The sequence below is a fragment of the Bos javanicus genome, chromosome 13 (assembly GCF_032452875.1).
Source record: "Bos javanicus breed banteng chromosome 13, ARS-OSU_banteng_1.0, whole genome shotgun sequence".
NCBI lineage: Eukaryota > Metazoa > Chordata > Mammalia > Artiodactyla > Bovidae > Bos > Bos javanicus.
In genome coordinates this window covers 83875-103265 of record NC_083880.1, presented here as the reverse complement: position 1 = coordinate 103265, position 19391 = coordinate 83875, and the positions used below count along the sequence as shown (strand labels likewise).

The window sequence follows — 19391 nt, the reverse complement described above, 5'->3', positions numbered from 1 at the left end:
GGAACGGTTCTAAACTCTTGCATGGATCTCATTTAAGCATCGCAGTGCTGTCCTGTGAGAGAACTACTTCTCTCTCTCCATTTTGCTGATGAGAAAATTGAGGCACAGAGAGGCTGAGTGACAGCTAAGTGACAGAGTGAAAGTCAGATTCAAAGCCAAGTTGAGCTGAATCTCAAGGTCATGGCATTCTATTCAAGTAAATTGTTCTTTCATTACTGTGTTAAAAAGAGCTAATGCTAATATATAATGTTCTTTCTCCAGAAGGAAACAAAATATTTGTGTTAGAGGGATAGGAATAGCATGCTATTGAATGTTTTCAATCACAGAAATAATTATTTGTTTTGAAACAGTAACACTAGTTTCCTGAAAACTCCTCTTGCTTTCTTTGGACTGTCCTCCACTTGGCCTGTGCCAATGGCCATTCAGCGGTGGTCACTCTGCTCCTGGAGAGAAAATGCCTACTTAACCTCTGTGACAATGAAAACAGGACAGCACTGATGAAGGTATGGGGCAGCGAACCGTGTCCACACGAGGTGGATGTGATTTAACTACTAAGACTAAAAGTGAATTCATCTCATTTAGATATAGCAAACCGGGGAAGCTTGTGGACTGTTTACTTGGAATTCCTAGAATTTACACTCTGTTTCTTGGCACATCACTGTCAGGCCATAGAATGTTAAGAAGAGGAGTGTGCAGCATGGTGCTGACCCAAATGTCATGAACGTCTGTGGGAACACCACTCTCCACTACACTGTTTTTTGCCAGAATATATCACTTGCAGCAAAGCTGCTTTCCTGCGACACCAATATAGAAGCCAGGAACAAGGTATATCTCAACTAGCTTTATTTTCAAAATATTTGCTGCTGCTGCTAAGTTGCTTCAGTCCTATCTTACTCTGTGCGACCCCATAGACGGCAGCCCACCAGGCTCCCTCATTCCTGGGATTCTCCAGGCAAGAACACTGGAGTGGGTTGCCATTTCCTTCTCCAATGCACAAAAGTGGAAAGTGAAAGTGAAGTCGCTCAGTCGTGTCCCACTCTTTGCGACCCCCATGGACTGCAGCCTACCAGGCTCCTCCATCCATGGGATTTTCCAGGCAAGAGTAGAAGTGTTTTATTTCTAACTATGTAAATAGGTAAAGTGAATAGTGTCCATCAAGCCCTGTTACCATGGAAACAACTCCAAAGCCACTGCAGGAAGAAAAATGTTGGAGCCCACAGAGAGGGCAAAGCTGTGTCTCCCAGCCAGCCGTCTACCCCAGAAGGAAGATTTCCCATCAGAACATGCCCAGGAGTGGGTGGTAGACTCAGAGCCCACAAATAATGAAGACCTGGGGGGAGTAAAGTGATGTGAGAAGTGGCTGCTTCCAGGGGCTCAAAGAATGGGTGCCCCTGGGGGTGGGTGGGAGGAGGAAGAAGACTCAGTGCCCATGAGGGGGAGCCAGGTGAGTGCAAGTGGGCCTGGGAGGCAGCAGGCCTGGAGCCCTGAGCCCTCCAGGACCCAGGTTCTGAGATCTGGCCAAGAAGGTCAGGTCATGTTTGACTCCAAGCAAGGGTGTTCACTTGTGCTGGTGACAACTTGGTTCGCGATGTACACCTCAGGGTCTCCCGTGCTCAGCCCTGGGGAGCTGCTTGGTGGGGTTGCAGCTGTGTGTGTGGAGCTAGTGATGGCGAAGCCACCCCTCCTGCTTTATCCAGGACACACGTGACGTCCTGCAGCTGCAGCCCCACCAGGAACTCCCTCCACTCTTACAGGTGGGCTGCTTTCCTTCTTTGGAAGCTCCAGCCTTCCCTGAGTGAAAGTATTTTGAAGGAACAAAATTGTCTAAGATTTCACTTTAAATCATGATATTTCTCAAGCATTAGAGAGTAAAACATTTATTTATGCGTTTATGGCTGGTATTCATGATAACACTGCACTTGTTAAAGGTAAAACATTTTCCAAATATTTTCCCCCAATTAAGGGGTTTTTTTTTTTTTTTGGTAATCAGTCTAAAATAACACAGTAAAGCAAAATTTGGCTCAGTAGACTTTATCTTAAAATTCAAACATAACGAAAGCATTTTACAACATATTAGAAATCTTGCTGCTGTTCACAAATTCCCATTTTATGAAAAATGGTTATATAAATACAGTTTTTCTCTCATTGCCCAAGTCTTAAGAGAGTAAAAGGAAAGGAAAAGGAACAAGCAAGTGAAAAGTGCAAGTCAAGCTGGAATTTTGGCAGTTGGGAAATGCCAAAAAGAGGATTTATTTATTTTAATATTTATTTATTTGGCTGAGCTGGGCTTCGTTTCAGCATGTAGGATCTAGTTTCCTGACCAGGGGTCGAACCCAGGCCCTCTTTCCTGGGAGCACTGAGACCCAGCCACAGGACCACCACAGAAGTCCTGAGATTTTGGGTTGTGCTTTTTATTCCCTTCAGTTTATATATTTCTTATATGCTTTTCCATTTTCAGGGATAATAGTTGTTATTTTGAAAAAGAGTGTGAGTGAATTGTAAACTTGCCTAGGTGCCAGTTTTAAGAAGACTGATCAAAACAGACTGACAGTGAACAGGTGGTGATTAAGTGGGAATTAAGAGAGAAGAACAAATAACTACCTGATTTATCCTATTCTGGCAGAACCATCCACGTAGATAAGAATCTAGACTCTGCTCTCTCATCTAGAATGTCTTGATGGGAAGGAAGTAAGGGGTTTATAAATAATGAGATCAGGTTGCCTTTTGGGTTTACTAGTCCCTGTTCTACCACTGTTTACCCAGGAAAATTTTTAAAAATTGCAGTTTTGATGACTCTTGCCTCTTACTTTTCTTTTTTATTCAAACCTTCACATAAGAGAAGGAATTGGCCATGTGAGTAAGAGATGAGACTGGAGTGGTTGCTGCACTAATTCTCAGCTATATTCTGCTGGTGAACCACAATTATTTGGGAAAACTTATTTTAAAAATGTATAAGCCTAGGCTGTTCATTGTAGATTCTGACTGAGTAAATCGAGGAACACTTGGACATGTGTATTTAGAACTATTCCCTTGAGATTCTAATCCAATCCTGATGAATAACTATGAAGTGAATACATGTAATTTCTAAATGCACCCTTCAAAGAAGAAAGTAGTCTCCTGAGGCATTGGAGTTTGATCAATGCTAGCTATGTCCATCAGCTCCCTTCTTTCCAAAAATATTAGCCTCACTTTTTCTCTGCCCCTGTGCTTGAGATATTAAAGGAGTGTCTTTGGCAATATCTATGGGCTTGAACGATAACTCCTTTTCCTTCCAACCACTCATCATTCAGTGACACTCCGAGAGTCTTTAGCGATTTGCTCATGGTGAAGTCACTTCGTCTGCAGAGTCTGACCCTTTAAGGATTTTGCACCTTCACTTATCATCCAGGTCATTAGGTCAACAGATGTTTGTTACCAATAGGGTTTTCCTGACTGCAGTAATAGTAACTCACGAGCCTTTTTTGGTGTCAGCTGCAGGACAGACTCTTGCAGTATGTCTGTTAGAATTGCTGATCCCTGGCATAAGCAGATGAGAGCTTTAAAACCCATGAAGTTAGTAACAGTACAGAGGGGAATTGTTTTCAGCATTTATTTTGAGCAGGCTTGGAAACTCGTGATCCATTTTATTAACAATCTAGAAGAATTCTAGAGACAGATTGTAGTTTCAACAGGCAGTGGAAACATTCTTGACTGTGCATTATGAGTCTTTTTAAAAGAATTTATGTTTAATTGAATTATGAGTCTTAATAGCCATATTTATTACATATTGGGACCCAGTTTTTTTGTGAAACATATGATACTAAAGAAAGGAAAGGTTTCACATACAAATATTTGCTTTATACCCACCTGTTTGGAAACAGCAAACATAAAACCAAAAGTGGGCCATAAACCAAACATGGCCCTTGGATATGCTTAGTTTACCTCCATACATTGAGTCAACATTTCAAATTTAGAAGGCTCATGCAGAAGTTCAGGCTTTTCTAAGGACCAAATCTGGACCCCCTTGAGCCCATCCTACTGTTTGGTCTGCATGCAGAGGCCACCCCTTCTGTGTGGGACATGTGTTTTTGGAGTTACTGGTCTCACCTGGATTTTTCTCTTACTCAGGTAATCAGCTTTCCATCCATAAGCATTTGAGTTTCCAATTGTTGGTTTATAGTTTATTTTGATAAATATTTGAAGGTTTTTAAAAACAGTCTAATTAATCTATAATTGATTTCATAATTTAAAAATCTTTTAAGAATGGGATTGAATTTTTAAATTAGAATTTTTAAGTTGGTTGTGGCTGTTTTGCACTGAATAACTCTCACAAACACACAAGATTATAATAGACAGTGGAGGAATAGCTGGTGGCAGAGCAAATCCCCGAGAAAATGTTGAGCATGTATTTATTGGTAATTTTATGTTGCAATCTTTAACTAAAAGCAGTAAAGCAAGACAGACACCAGAACTCTAGGATTTTGGAAGATTTCTTCTGATAGTCTGGAGGTAATCACATAAGAGTCATCAAGAAGGGTCTTTGAAGATAAGGTGGGGAGGGTGCTCATTCTCCATGCAGTTAGCATATAGCTAATGCTGACCTCTCAGCCAGAATGTCTAACTTAAGGAAGTGTGGTAGAAAGAGCAAGCAAGGGAGAGAGAATGAGTAAGATTAAATTCCAGGAGACATTTCTGAGAAAGCAGTAAAACAGGGTTCCCACAGTTGACTTTTTGAAAAAGAAAAAAAAAAGTTTCTCTCTTTGCATGTTCATGTAGAGAATAATATTCCCACTGGAATGTCTGTAAAACTTTTGAGTTTACTCATGGTCATCCTTGGATAGGTTATGCATGCTACAGATAGTATTATATATTTCTGCCTCAGCATTGTCCCTAAAATATGCAGTTGATACAGTAGCTTAATGATACCTGCACCCCCTGCATTTGGGAACTTGACACTTAGCCACTGGACCACCAGGGAAGGCCCAGAGGAGGAGCATATTAAAGAGAAAGAAGATGCACAGGGCAATGAGGAGGGGGCTCTCTTTCATTTACTTTCTGACTTTTATTTTTAAGTTCAGAGAATCTATTGCACGATTTTAATTTCAGTTTAGTAATAGGTTAACTGTGTACATTAGAAATGGTTTTCCCTGTTTTACAGGATGACCTGACACCACTGTTACTTGCGATATGTGAAAGGAGAGGGCAAATGGTGGAGTTTTTAGTTAAGAAGCAAATATACATGCAGTTGATAAATGAGAAGGTACCGTTGTTGTTTTTCTTTTTAAAACCCTTAGTGCTGTTCTAGGATGGTAATATCAAGATTTAACGAATAAGAGGATTCATTTGTGATCTACTTAGGTAGAAAATCAATTATTCTGACCAGGAATCATGAACAATATATAGCAGGAATGTATGCTGCTGCTGCTGCTAAGTTGCTTCAGTCGTGTCCGACTCTGTGCGACCCCAGAGACGGCAGCCCACCAGGCTCCACCATCCCTGGGATTCTCCAGGCAAGAACATTGGAGCAGGTTGCCATATCCTTCTCCAATGCATGAAAGTGAAAAGTGAAAGTGAAGTCGCTCAGTCGAGTCCGATTCTTAGCGACCCCATGAACTGCAGCCTACCAGGCTTCACCATCCATGGGATTTTCCAGGCAAGAGAACTAGAGTGGGGTGCCATTGCCTTCTCCAGGATTCATATTCCTTTATAATATTGACCGATGTCATATTCAGCCTCTTTTTGTTTGGTTGGTTGATCTTGTAATAGCTGAGGTATTTCAAATTAGTTTTATTAGCTTTGTGAAATATGGATTCCGCTTTTGAGTTTACCTCATGACAGTATCGAGTTTCTTAATTCTTTTAAAAGAATTCTTTAACCTCTACTTTGTATCTACTATATATATATTTAAAAGATGCATAGTAAAACTAAAAGACTTGATTTTGCCTTTTGGATAACTCTTTGCTTTAAATTACTACTTTGTTTGAAGAATGCTGATGTTACTAGGTTACAAAAGAGTCAGATAAAACATAGCAACTAAAGAACAACAGCCACAAAAATGTGATTATTACTCACGGTCATCTGATCCTGTGGCTCATCAGTTTTTATGCTTTCTCATTTTAGTACATTTTGATATTTTTGTTTTTAATGCAGGTAGAAGCAAGAAAGATAGCTTTGATCAGATAAACAGTTCCTTTAACCAAGACAAGTCAGAGGTGAATGATACAGAAGAAAATGATGGGCTTTAGATTCAGGCTAGGTTCAATTCCTAGGTTTCTACCAATTAGGATTATCATCAGCAAATAAGTTTCCTGATACAAAAGGCAAATAGTAATGCATCTTTCAAAGGTGCCTGTGTGTAAGAAAGGTTTTATATATAGTATTTCATTTTTAGTGCCTAGCACATGCTTGTCCACATCATTAACTGACACCATGACTATTTTTATTCCCATTATTATCAATATTTTTGATTTAAACCTGCAAGTAGCCTTTCCTTAACCCAACCTCTAGCTGACTTTGAAGCCGAATATATCAGACTAAGGAGGAAATAGGGAATTTAACCCTTAAATAGTCATCTGCCTTAGATAAGTGACCTCAGCATCATTTCTTTTCCATCAAGGACTTTATTATTATTTTTAAAAAACATTTATTTATTTGGCTACATGGGGTCCTAGTTGTGGGAACTCTTAGTTGCAGCATATGGGATCAAGTTCCCTGACCAGGGATGGAACCTAAGCCCCCTGCATTGGGAGCCTGGAGTCTTATCCACTGGCCCACCAGGGAAGTCCCCATCAAGGACTTTTGAAATAGTAAGTGCTGCTACATGGCATCCCAGTGGGATAGGAGGCTTCTTTTCTGTCCCTTCATTTTAGCATTGGAGGTAATTTGCAAAGATGAACACTTGAGCCTGTAAATGGTCAGCTCTTCATGAAAGGGCAAGGCATTCAGTTGGTAAAGCATATCAAATTAACTGTTTAAGTAAGTCAACTCAACTTCCTGGGCTGAAGTCATCTCTCTGTTGTTTTAGAACAGCCCTCATGCTTGCTGTCAAGTATGAATCAACAAATGTCGTCAGACTTCTTCAACCATGTGCTGACATCTTTTCTCAAGATGTTTTTGGGTGGACTACAGAAGAATATGCTGTTATTAGTGGTTTTAATATGTAACTGTTCACATTAAAATGCCAGTTCTCACTAAACTGCAGCCAAAAATAATTTTAACTGTTAACTTTCTATGTGACCAGTGAGAGTTCCAGTTTGGTGCAGGCAGTTTGGAGAATGGTGGTGAGATGTTCCCCCTCAAGAGCTGAAAGCCAAGCAAAGGCCAATTAGTGACTCTTGGCTGTGGGCTCGGGGGTGCTTTATCTCAGGACATGTAGACCTTGATCCTTAGGAAGCTTGACATTAGCTATTTCATTCCAAGTGTGACCCCTTGATCGTATGAACAGTGTCACAGTTGTGATATTTCTAACTAGTTCTTTGGGTCTTGAAATATTTATTTCAGCATCAAATCCTGTTTTCCCTTGAGGGCTTGCCTCTCTATACACTTCTGCTTGAATTTTCCAAGAACCTGGAGGATTCCCTAAGATCAACAAAATAGTCCTCTTCCACAAGTCATTTGAGGGGAGAAAATAGTTCCTTCTCATCATTCTGTTCCTTGCATTGATTCTACTGCTGCAGCACTGCTGCTACAGCTGGTCTTGACAGGGTCTGCTTGGCAGCTGGATCTGCAGTCTGGATGTGGCTCTATAAAGACCTTCAATAAAATCATTTTAAAAGGAAAAAAAAAAAAAAAAAAAAACCCTCATCCTGCAGTGGGCTCATGATTAACCTTTGCTCCCAGGCCGCCCCTCTGGGTCCAGGTTCCCCAGCCTTTAAGGTGATGCACATCTCGACTTCAGAGTGAGAGCTCCTTTCTTCTCATATGTATGCTTGTCACTCAGTCACTGCTGCAAACAAAGCTCCAGCACCCGGTTTGGGCAGCTGGGCTGCCTAGCTTTCCCCCTCACTCAGAGACCTTATGTGGAGCCCACGTGGAAGCCTAGATCTTCATGATAAGGTGCTCTTGAGGCTCTTATTTATCTTTTCTTCTAGCAGATGTCAGTGGGGGCCATTTTAGGCTGTCAGAGAGGGTCAAGTGCTCTTGCAGGGATTGAGCAGACTTCCCTTTCTCCTTTGTGTCTAGACTTGAACCTCAATGTGGCTTTCTGTCCTGTGGGGGCACCTTTTCTTAGGTCACAGGTTCCCTGTCATCCTTCCCAGAGTAGTGGGTGCCAGCTTGTCTGAGATTCCCTAATTATGCTTGGCCCCTCATGGGATCCATTTCTGTAATAATGAAAATCTTCCAACGGGTTTCTGTCTGCCTCCAACTTAAATGTTTTCAGAATCTGCCCCTTAAGGAACCCATTCAACAGAAATCCCTAAATCTCAAGTAAGATAGTTGAAATTCAGAGAGGTAAGCCCTGTCTAGAACTTTCAAGTACCCACTGTAAGAGTAGGGATATGTCTTCCAAGTGAATTGGAGAGGAACATGGAGATTAAACATCATTGTCAGAAAGATCTGCTGGTTCAGAGTTTGAGTAGGTAGAGAAGGAAGAGTGGTGGTCCAGGCCAGGTCTTGATTGTGATTAGTTTTCTGCTCTTGGTGTAATTAGCTGCAATAATGGGGGTTCATTATGTTCTCTAATGCAGTGAATTCATATGTTATAAATAAATTTAGGTACACATTATCTAAAAGCTGAGATTCCCTAAATTACAAACAACAAAGAACAGCTAATCACCAGAATTAATAACAGTTTCATACAACACTTGAACGTTAGATGCATGAAAAAGCACACATTGGGATTTACTTGGAATTCCAAAGTAGTTACAGCAATAAAGTTGAAGATGGAATTATTCCACTCTTTGTTTCTGCAAGCATTTTGGGGGTATATTATCTCATTACATCCTATTAATCCTCTTTTGAAATAAGATAGTAATATCCCAGTTGTGTAGAGGAAGGACTTTGAACTGAAGAGAAACAACTCCTCCAGGAACAAAGAGCAGTTGGTTATAGAGGTAGGATTTGCAAGCTCGAGAGATTTTTCATATGCCAAGCTAAATCTAGTTAATTATTGGAGCTGTACTGCCCTGAGATCAGGACTACTTCATTTTCCTTTTCTTTCTCCTTTCAGTTCAGTTCAGTTGCTCAGTTGTGTTTGACTCTTTGGGACCCCATGAACTGCAGCACGCCCAGCCTCCCTGTCCATCACCAACTCCCAGAGTTTACCCCAAATCATGTCCATTGAGTCGGTAATGCCATCCAACCATCTCATCCTCTGTTGTCCCATTCTCCTCCTGCCTTCAATCTTTTCCAGCATCAGGGTCTTTTCAAATGAGTCTGCTCTTCGCATCAGGTGGCCAAAATATTGGAGTTTCAGCTTCAACATCAGTCCTTCCAATGAACACCCAGGACTCATTTCCTTTAGGATGGACTGGTTGGATCTCCTTGCAGTCCAAGGGACTCTCAAGTATCTTTTCCAAGACTGCAGTTTAGAAGCATCAATTCTCCTGTGCTCAGCTTTCTTTATAGTCCAACTCTCACATCCATACATGACTACTGGAAAAACCATAACCTTGATTAGATGGACCTATGTTGAGAAAGTAATATCTCTGCTTTTGAATATGCTAAGTTGGTCTAACTTGCTTCCCATGGAGTAAGCATCTTTTAATTTCATGGCTGCAGTCACCATCTGCAGTGATTTTGGAGCCCAAAAAAAAACAAAGTCAGTCACTGTTTCCCCATCTATTTGCCATGAAGTGATGGGACCAGATGCCATGATCTTCGTTTTCTGAATGTTGAGCTTTAAGGCAACTTTTTCACTCTCTTCTTTCACTTTCATCGAGAGGCTTTTTAGTTTTTCACTTTCTGCCGTAAGGGTGGTGTCATCTGCATATCTGAGGTTATTGATATTTCTCCTGGCAATCTTGATTCCAGCTTGTGCTTCATCCTGCCCAGTGTTTCTCATGATGCACTCTGTGTATAAATTAAATAAGCAGAGTGAAAATATACCTTTACTTTCTCCTTTACTACATGCTAAATATAAGTTTATAGAACTTAGAAACTTGAAATGTATATGACAATTGAAGTTTTGATATTATCTCTGACATTGTCTGAAATGATCTAAGAATTTGATAGTTGTTTTTCGTATCAGTGTTAAAATATTATTTATCACATTTTTAATACATAGCTTTTGCCAACTGATTTCTGAATATAAAGAAAAGAGATCTAAAACTTCTCCTGAAAATAGCAACCCAGGTACGTCATCTGATACCGAATTACTCTCGGTGATTCTACCATAGATAAAGTAGGAATGAGGAAGTTTCAATAATGAAAGAACTATGACAAAAGTAGTGTAAATTGCATGTGAATTTCATTTTTAAATTAATTTCTTTATACTCTAGTATTCAGAATTCTTTAACAAGTTAATTGTAATTGATTTAACATCAAAGACAGTACTATTTGAAAAGAAATCCATCTCTTTAATATGGCCCCTAAAGTCCTATATTAGATCTTTGTGTAAATCAGAAAAAATAATTAAGTGAGTATGATGTATATTTCATCTATAGTCATAGTACAGCAGATTGGATGTCTTATGAAAGTGAACTTTCATTTTTAGAAATGGTTTGTATTTAGTGAATGATGGCTCAGATGGTAAAGCGCCTGTCTACAATGCAGGAGACCCGGGTTCGATCCCTGGGTCAGGAAGATCCCCTGGAGAAGGAAATGGCAATCCACTCCAATATTATTGCCTGGAAAATCCCAAGGACAGAGGAGTCTGGTAGGCTACAGTCCATGGGGTCACAAAGAGGCGGACAGGACTGAGTGACTTGACTTTCACTGTGTAGTGATTAGTCTCACTAAAATAGTTACCATCATTAAAACTGGGAACTTAAATAATCCCTTCCTGGTAGGATAAGAAATGATAAACAATAACTGCAAAGCTGAGGCAGTGTGCAGCATAGTAGTGAGAGATTATTTCTGAAAGATACCTACCAATTGTACAGAAGGCAGAAAAGCAATGCCTGGTTGAGAACCAGTTATTTTGCCTGTTGTACCAAGCAGGTCTAGATTACCAACTTCTTTCCTTACAGATCCAGAGAGAGTGAGATAGGTTGACTTCATTAGGATCGGATATTTTCTTTTGTGTGTTGGCCAATTGTCATGAGAGTATAGTTTTGTAAGAAAAAGATATTCTCTTGCCATCAGTTAAAAGATTATCATAATAGATATTCTTGGGACTTGGGACAACTTGGGAATCTGCAGGTTCTAATAAAAGCACAAAAATACTTTGCATTAACAAAAACAGCATTAGGTCCACTGGATGTGGCATCTAGCACATTGTACAGGGTATCCAAGGATACCTTTAACTGAGTAGACCTCTGTCTAATCAAAGGGTGCTTCCCAGGTGGCTCAGTAGTAAAGAATCCACCTGCCAATGCAGGAGATACGGCTTGATCCCTGTGTCGGGAAGATCCCATGGAGAAGAAAATGGCAACACACTCCTATACTCTTGCCTGGGAAATCCCATGGACAGAAGGGCCTGGTTAGCTGTAGTCCATGGGATCACAAGAGTCAGACACGATTTGGTGACTGAACCACAAAAACGTCTATCAAAGAACTGTAGGTTGGTTTACTACACTAGTCAGAGGAGATACAGAGATGACAGTGTCTTGGTCTTCAATACGCTCAGAATAGAGTTTTTCTCTGGTTAATTTCTGTATTTTTCTAAATAAATTTTCAAAGAAAACATGCTTATTTATTTGTTCATTTGTTCACTAAACAGACACATTTCAAGTGTCTTTTATGTACTAAGCATTGTTCTGATGTCACAGGGTGAAAACATTTAAAAATCACTGCCCCTGCTCTCCTTGCTCAAGCTTGCAGTGCTCCTCTCCCCGTGGAGTCACTGCATGTGCGTCATCCCTCCAGCATCAGATCATGACGACCCTGGGAAATGTCCAACAGCACCAGAGTCCATGGTTCCCTCCATCCCTCCCTCCCTCCCCTAGTTCATCAGTTTAGGGTGTGATGATGTATGCCTTCCAAGCTTAAAAAGCATGATTTCTATAAATATTTGCCATATAATGGGAAGGACTGATATAATTATATCCTTCACTAGTAAACAGCACTCTTTGGACCATCCTGATCTGTGTGGTCCAGATACTCTTGAGTAATGGGAGGAGATAGTCTCAAGAGATTCTTTTTGAACATGTTAGTATGTATGTGTATACACACACACACATAGAAGCTGAACTTTTTAAAAAAAGTTTTAAAAATGTTTTCTAAAAAGTTCCATATATATTTATGGAACTTTTTAAAAAAGTTCAGCTTCTGTGTACCCTACTTCATGCTCACCACTACAAAGTCTAGTCCCCATTCTCACCACTGAATTTAGCCCCTTTACCCATTTGCTCACCCCCACCTGCCTTTCAAGAGATTATCCTTACTAAACCTGAAATCACTACATATTTCATACTTCTCTTGCCTTTGGAAAGAGGGCCAGGAAGAGAAGACTTTTGTTTCCAATGTTTTACCTTGCTCTGAGGTCCAGTGCCTTTGACCAAGCTTCCCTGTGATAGGGTGTTTTCATTGTGAACTGAAGATCCAGAGTAGTCATGTCCCAGCAAGACACCTATAGTCTCTGTTCAGTCCTCCAGGCAATAGAAATCCAGAAATACCATGCTGTTTAAGTGTGCTATTGTCAGCTTATAGTAGTTATTGTATTAATGGTATAGTATCATTTTCTGTCAGTCTCCTGGAGTTTGGTTAGGTCATTGTAAACAGCAATTCTTTTCTTTGTTGTTTTGTTTTGCATTTGATGACTATAAAGGTGAAGAGTGATTCTTAGGCATTAGTGGCCTACCAGTATAGTACAACCACTGTTCCCTTCCTCTAGTGTGGCCTCCAGGTGTGGTTTGAAAGGAATGCTTTTAAACAAAGCCTCAGTCTTGAGATTTTAATATTCTGTATTTTTCTTCCATTGATTTAAAATGTATCTTGCTTTTTTCTTTAATAGTGGATGAGAGTTCTGAAGAGGACTCTTCAAGGAGGTAGGATTTTATTGATGTTTTAAATTATATGTTTAACTAAGGGAAAATGGACAAGAGAAACTAATGGTTGTTGAGTGTTCTACTCTGGGTTAGACACTGCATTATGTGCTTAACATTTGTGACCTCATAGAGTCATCACAGCAGCTTTGTAAAGTAGCTGTGTCCTACTTTTACTTAATTAGGCAACTGTGGTTTCAGGAGGTTAATGAATTGACCCTGGTTTAAATGAGCTGACCTGTAATTTGACAATTGGCCTTCCTTACTCTCATGTACACTCCCATGGCCCTCAGCAGAGACTCAGAAGTTCCCATGTAGCATATAATTTAAAGATATCAATTAGTTTTTTGGCTTGTGTACATTTTAATTTTCGACATTGTGGGGAAACTCCTTGTACTCCCTTAGAGTAAAGGAGAGAAGTGGTGCCATCTCAGTAAGTGGTATCCCTGCTGATGGACCAATACTCCCATTTTGGATGGACTCAGATTTGTCTCTGAACCTTGAAAAGAAAATGGAGAAGGAAAAGCCTATTCTTCCACTTTGTTTTAAGTCATCAGGTTTATTCCAGTTTGGACAAACAAGAATTATTTCAATCCATCAACTGAATTTTCAGTTCAGCTATTAGAACTTTTAGTGAAAAATTATTTTTAGGCTCTGCTGATACATTGGCTGTCACTCTCTGTTATGGAAACTAAGAATGAGTGTTAACTACATATTTCATAGGTTGGGAGAGATGAATGCAGAAATAGGTAACGAAAAACTTTCCTGGAGACTTCCCTGGGGGTGCAGTGGTTAAGATGGTTAGTAAGACATCTTCCAGTGTAGGCAGTGTGGGTTCGATACTTGGTCAGAGAAGCTAAGATCTCACATGACCCAGGGTCAGACAGCCAAAACATAAAATAGAAGCACCATTGGAACTATTTCAGTAAAGACTTTAAAAGTGGTCCACATCAAGAAATCTTAAAAAAAAAATTTTTTTTAAGCTGTTTTAAAACAGGCTAATTGTATTCAGGCCAAATTGTCAAGAAAGTTCATTTAATATATAGACAAACTTTAACTTGTTTTTTTTTTTTCTTTTGTTCAATGACATGAGCTCACTCATTTTTATTGTATGTTTTTGCTTTAAAGGTTTCCCAACAAACCTGGCATTGATTTAGGGCCTACATCAAATGATGAAGTCTTAGATTTTAAAACCAAGGTAAAGTGTTCTGTTGTGAAATTAGTTTTCCTGCTCTGAAATTAGTTTCATGTAGTGTTTACTCTTATGATTAGACAGTGGAAGTGACAAATAGATTCAAGGGATTAGATCTGATAAACAGAGTGCCTGAAGAACTATGGATGGAGATTCGTGACATTGTATAAGAGGCAGTTATCAAGACCATCCCCAAGAAAAAGAAAAGCAAAAAGGCAAAATGGTTGTCTGAGGAGGCCTTCTAAATACCTGAGGAAAGAAGAGAAGCAAAAGGCAAAGGAGAAATGGAAAGATATACCCATTTGAATGCAGAGTTCCAAAGAATAGCAAAGAGAGATAAGAAAGACTTTCTCAGTGATGAATGCAAAGAAATTGAGGAAACAATAGAATGGGAAAGGCTAGAGATCTCTTGAAGAAAATTAGAGATACCATGGGGACATTTCATGCAAAGAAGGACACCATAAATTACGAAATGGTATGGACCTAAGAGAAGCAGAAAATATTAAGATGAGGTGGCAAGAATACACAGAACTCTACAAAAAAGATCTTTATAATCCAGATAACCAGGATGGTGTTATCACTCACCTAGAGCCAAACATCTTGGAATGCGAAGTCAGGTAGGCCTTAAGAAGCATCACTATTACCAAAGCTAGTGGAGGTAATGGAATTGCAGTTGAGCTATTTCAAATCCTCAAAGATGATGCTGTGAAAGTGCTGCACTCAATATGCCAGCAAATCTGGAAAACTCATCAGTGGCCACAGGACTGGAAAAGGTCAGTTTTCCTTCCAATCCCAAAGAAAGGCAATGCCAAAGAACGTTCAAACTACCACATAATTTCACACATCTCACATGCTAGCAAAGTAATGCTCAAAATTTTCCAAGCCAGGCTTCAAGAGTACGTGAACCATGAACTTCAGATGTTCAAGCTGGATTTAGAAAAGGCAGAGGAACCAGAGATGGGAATATCAGACCATGTGACCTGCCTCCGGAGAAATCTGTATACAGGACAAGAAGCAACAGTTAGAACTGGATATGGAACAGTAGACTGGTTCCAAATCAGGAAAGGAGTACATCAAGGATATAAATTGTCACCCTGCTTATTTTACTTATATGCAGAGGACATCATGCGAAATGCCAGGCTGGATGAAGCACAAGCTGAAATCAAGATAGCTAGAAGAAATATCAATAACTTCAGATATGCAGATAACACCATCATGATGGCAGAAACTGAAAAACTAAAGAACTTTTGATGAAAATGAAAGAGGAGAGTGAAAAAGTTGACTTACAACAAAACATTCAGAAAACTAAGATCATGGCATCTGATCCCATCACTTCATGGCAAATAGATGGGGAAACAATGGAAACGGTGACAGACTTCTTTTGGGGGGCTTCAAAATCACTGCAGATGGTGACTGCAGCCATGAAATTAAAGGACGCTTGCTTCTTGGATGAAAAGCTATGCACAACCTAGACAGCAGATTGAAAAGCAGGGACATTACTTTGCCAGCAAAGTTCTGTCTAGTCTAAGCTATGGTTTTTATAGTAGTCACATATGGATGTGAGAGTTGGACTATAAAGCAGGCTGAGCACCAAATAATTGCTGCTTTTGAACTGTGGTATTGGAGAAGACTCTTCAGATTCCCTTGGACTGCAAGGAGATCTAATTAGTCCATTCTAAAGGAAATCAGTCCTGAATAGTCATTGAAAGGACTGATGCTGAAGCTGAAACTCCAATAGTTTGGTGATGCGAAGAATCGACTCATTGGAAAATACCAGTTCTGGGAAAGTTTGAAGGCTGGAGGAGAAGGGGACGACAGAGGATGAGATGGTTGGATGGCATCCCCGACTCCATGGACCAGAGTTTGTAAAACCTCTGGGAGTTGGTGATGAACAGGGAAGCCTGGTGTACTGCAGTCCATGGGATTGCAGAGAGTTGCACACAACTGTGCAACTGAACTGAGCTGAACTGATGTTGATATTTTCATAAAATTTGAAGAACAGTGTAGATGCATAAAAATATATTAATAAAATCATATGAAATGGAGGCTTTGCTCATAGTATATCCTTAATAATACTGATATGTTACTGATCTATTGTATATAAAGTCTAAATATATGTGTTTCTCCACATACCTTATTATACTTTTTTTTTCTGTAAAGTTTGTTCTTGACTAGGAATGCCTCATTTTTTCCTTTCTTCTTCCTCTTCTACCTTTTAAAAAAATTTTTTATATTTACTGTTAACCTAATTTTTCCTTGCAGAACACATTTCTTCAGTGTCTTTCACTCCATCTCTCTCTGTCTCTTTTTTTTAAATTTTATTTTATTTTTAAACTTTACGTAATTGTATTAGTTTTGCCAAACATCAAAATGAATCCATTTGTGAACATGTTTGCTTATGGCTTTCTACTTAGAGTGTGGCTTTCACTCATAATCATTGCCCTATGGGTTTAACCTTGTTTTTTCCCTGTTTCATGGAAGCAGCTGAATTTTTTCCCCTGTTTCACTGGTCTCTAGCTGTTTTACAAACAGAATAGAAGTAGCTTGTTGTGTTTGCAGTTCTAGCCCATTTAAATAAGGTTCTGTTAAAACCTAAACTTTCATATTTCCCTTCACAAGTGATAATCCATGTATATATTAATCATGGAAGCAAATTTCAAAATATAGCAATTAATTTAAATGTCTTAGATTTTCAATAATGCTCTAAACTACCGGGGATAAATTATTACTCTAGAACATTTTGGTAGAGAAAGTAATCTAGTGGGTGTCCTAGTATTTGTATAGCAGTCAATTAGGGGTAAGGAGAGGAACATCTGGGGCTTCTGATGTCATCTGTCATAATCCTTTCCCCATGAGCAGGTCAGTCAGTGAAAGAACTGGGATTTGAATCCACATCTGAATGACTCCAGAGCCTGTGCTCTTTGTGTAAGATCATAGAGGAATGGGGGATGTTATAATTCTTTTATTCAGGTTGATACTTTTTATATTCTTCAAGCTCTTATTTTCTTCTCCAGCATGTCCTGAAGTCAAAGTTAACGAAGCTAATGAAGGCTTCTCAGCAATCCAAGAGAAACAGTAAGTTATTTGAAGACTGTCCTGGTGTTATTCCTTGATTTGAAATGACACATGTTCTCATGTACTGTCTCTTTTTTTCACTGTACTAAAAGCAAAATGTGGCATTTTGAGACCAGAGAGTACAACTTTCTCTCAGGACAATAATTCTGATAGTAACATTGAAGATGTGGTTGAAACATTTCCCAAACCATCACCCTGGTTTGAGGGCATTTGTCATCCTGCCTTCCCATCACCTGAGCCTGTTTCAAAACTTCTCAAGTCTGTAGCAGGCCTTGGTCGTACAAAGGTAAGTTGTTCCGTTTGTAACTCTTCTTTCCCTGTATTTGTTCACATATCAGTCCCCTGATCCTTATGGTGACAAAAAGGATCCCACCACAGAAATAGAAGCCCTCAAAGTCACGATATGAAATGGTGTGATAATAAGAGCCGCACATGTGCATGATTCAGATTTATAAATATTGGCATACTAAGTATGCTGTTATGAAAGAAAAGAATTACAAAGCACTGAGGAAAAACAACTAGATGAATATGAAGATGGGGAGGAGAATAAAGGGGAAGAATTCATTTAAGAAGGACAAGATGAATATAAGATGAAATGAGGGTGAGGATGAGACAGAGATTATACAAAAACAACAGAAATAGTGGGGTCAGTCAGACCAGGAACTCTATATTATAAATATGTGAGAAATTATTTCAAATTCAACTTAAGAAGAGAAAGTGAGGTTGTAAAAAAAAAAAAAAACAATTCTCATACTCTTTTGAATGACATATAGCTGATTTTTATGAATAACTAAAAAAAAATGTGTTCCTTATTTTTTTTTTGGTGGTTGTTTTCGAGGTTGATGGTGATTCTTGTTTTTTCGTTGAATTGAAGTGTAGTCAGTTTAAAACACTGTGTAATTTTCAGGTGTGCAGCAATGCGATTTGTTTATATTTGTGTATATATACATATATATATGTATATGTACATATATATGTATGTATGTATGTATATATATATTTAATATAGTTCCCTCTGAAAGTTCACTTAAATTTGAAGTGATTTCTCTTTTTTAAAAAATTCTAACTTTGAAATTAATGAAGTGATGTCTTCTATTTAACCTAGTAAAACTTTCATTTAGAGATAATTCAAGATGAGTCCTGTTTTAGGCCTTTGGAGATGTATTATGAACTAAGAATTTCTGGCCCTTCTGTTTCTCGTGGTTTCTAACTTCAGTTCAGTTCCGTTGCTCAGTCGTGTCCAACGCTAAATACTTAATGTACTTGTTGAATTTATCTTACTGTTCACTATAACTTTGGTGGGTTAGATCTTTCTGAAAATAAAGAGGAAATACATAAGCATTTTATCTATTCTCTTTACTAAAATTATAATTTATAATTTTATAAATGAGATTCTTAATTTCTCTTCATTAAATGAAAAAAATTTTCAGCTGCAACAGTCCTAAAGAAGAAATGTAGAAGTATATTTTTTTCCTCTGGAGAGATTCTGATTTCTTTTTTCTGAATGTCAGCAAATAATGGGTAATTACATACATTAAATGAATGAAATCACGATTTATGCTTTTTTCTTATATAGACTGCTGCTGCTGCTGCTAAGTCGCTTCAGTCATGTCCAACTCTGTGTGACCCCATAGACGGCAGCCCACCAAGTTCCCCTGTCCCTGGGATTCTCCAGGCAAGAACACTGGAGTGGGTTGCCATTTATATAGACTACTTGTTATTATTAAACCATAAGGAAAGAAAACTTACCACCAGAGCTTATAAAATTATCTGTGGAAGATATGTTTTCTTTTACAAATATCTCTAGCAAGATGTACATTCCACGTTATTTTTGTTTATTCATTTTTTATTTTAATTGGAGACTAGTTACTTTACAATATTATAGTGCTTTTGCCATACACGGACATGAATCAGCCATGGATGTACATGGGTTCCCCATCCTGAACTCCCCCCCTACCTCCCTCCCCATCCCATCCCTCTGGGTCATCCCAGTGCACCAGCCCTGAGCACCCTGTCTCATACATCGAACCTGGACTGGCGATCTGTTTCACATATGATAA

General features: G+C 39.0%; 1 protein-coding gene across 4 annotated transcripts; it reads left to right on the top strand.

Annotated features, from left to right (window-relative positions):
* Window positions 1-691: 691 nt before the first annotated feature.
* Window positions 692-17788, top strand: LOC133258892 (ankyrin repeat domain-containing protein 26-like). 4 transcript variants are annotated; one of them, XR_009740190.1, is made up of 5 exons: window positions 7027-7138; window positions 10205-10272; window positions 13034-13067; window positions 14193-14262; window positions 17271-17788. XR_009740190.1 is itself a non-coding variant. In XM_061435577.1 (4 exons), exons 1-4 carry the CDS (start codon window positions 7030-7032, stop codon window positions 17367-17369), a joined length of 312 nt encoding a protein of 103 aa, XP_061291561.1. In that variant the 5' UTR covers window positions 7019-7029; the 3' UTR covers window positions 17370-17788. The 4 variants fall into 4 exon arrangements, 1 of the variants encoding a protein (XP_061291561.1); XR_009740191.1 differs by lacking the exons at window positions 7027-7138; window positions 10205-10272 and adding an exon at window positions 692-825; XM_061435577.1 differs by lacking the exon at window positions 10205-10272 and having other exon boundaries at window positions 7019-7138.
* Window positions 17789-19391: the final 1603 nt, after the last annotated feature.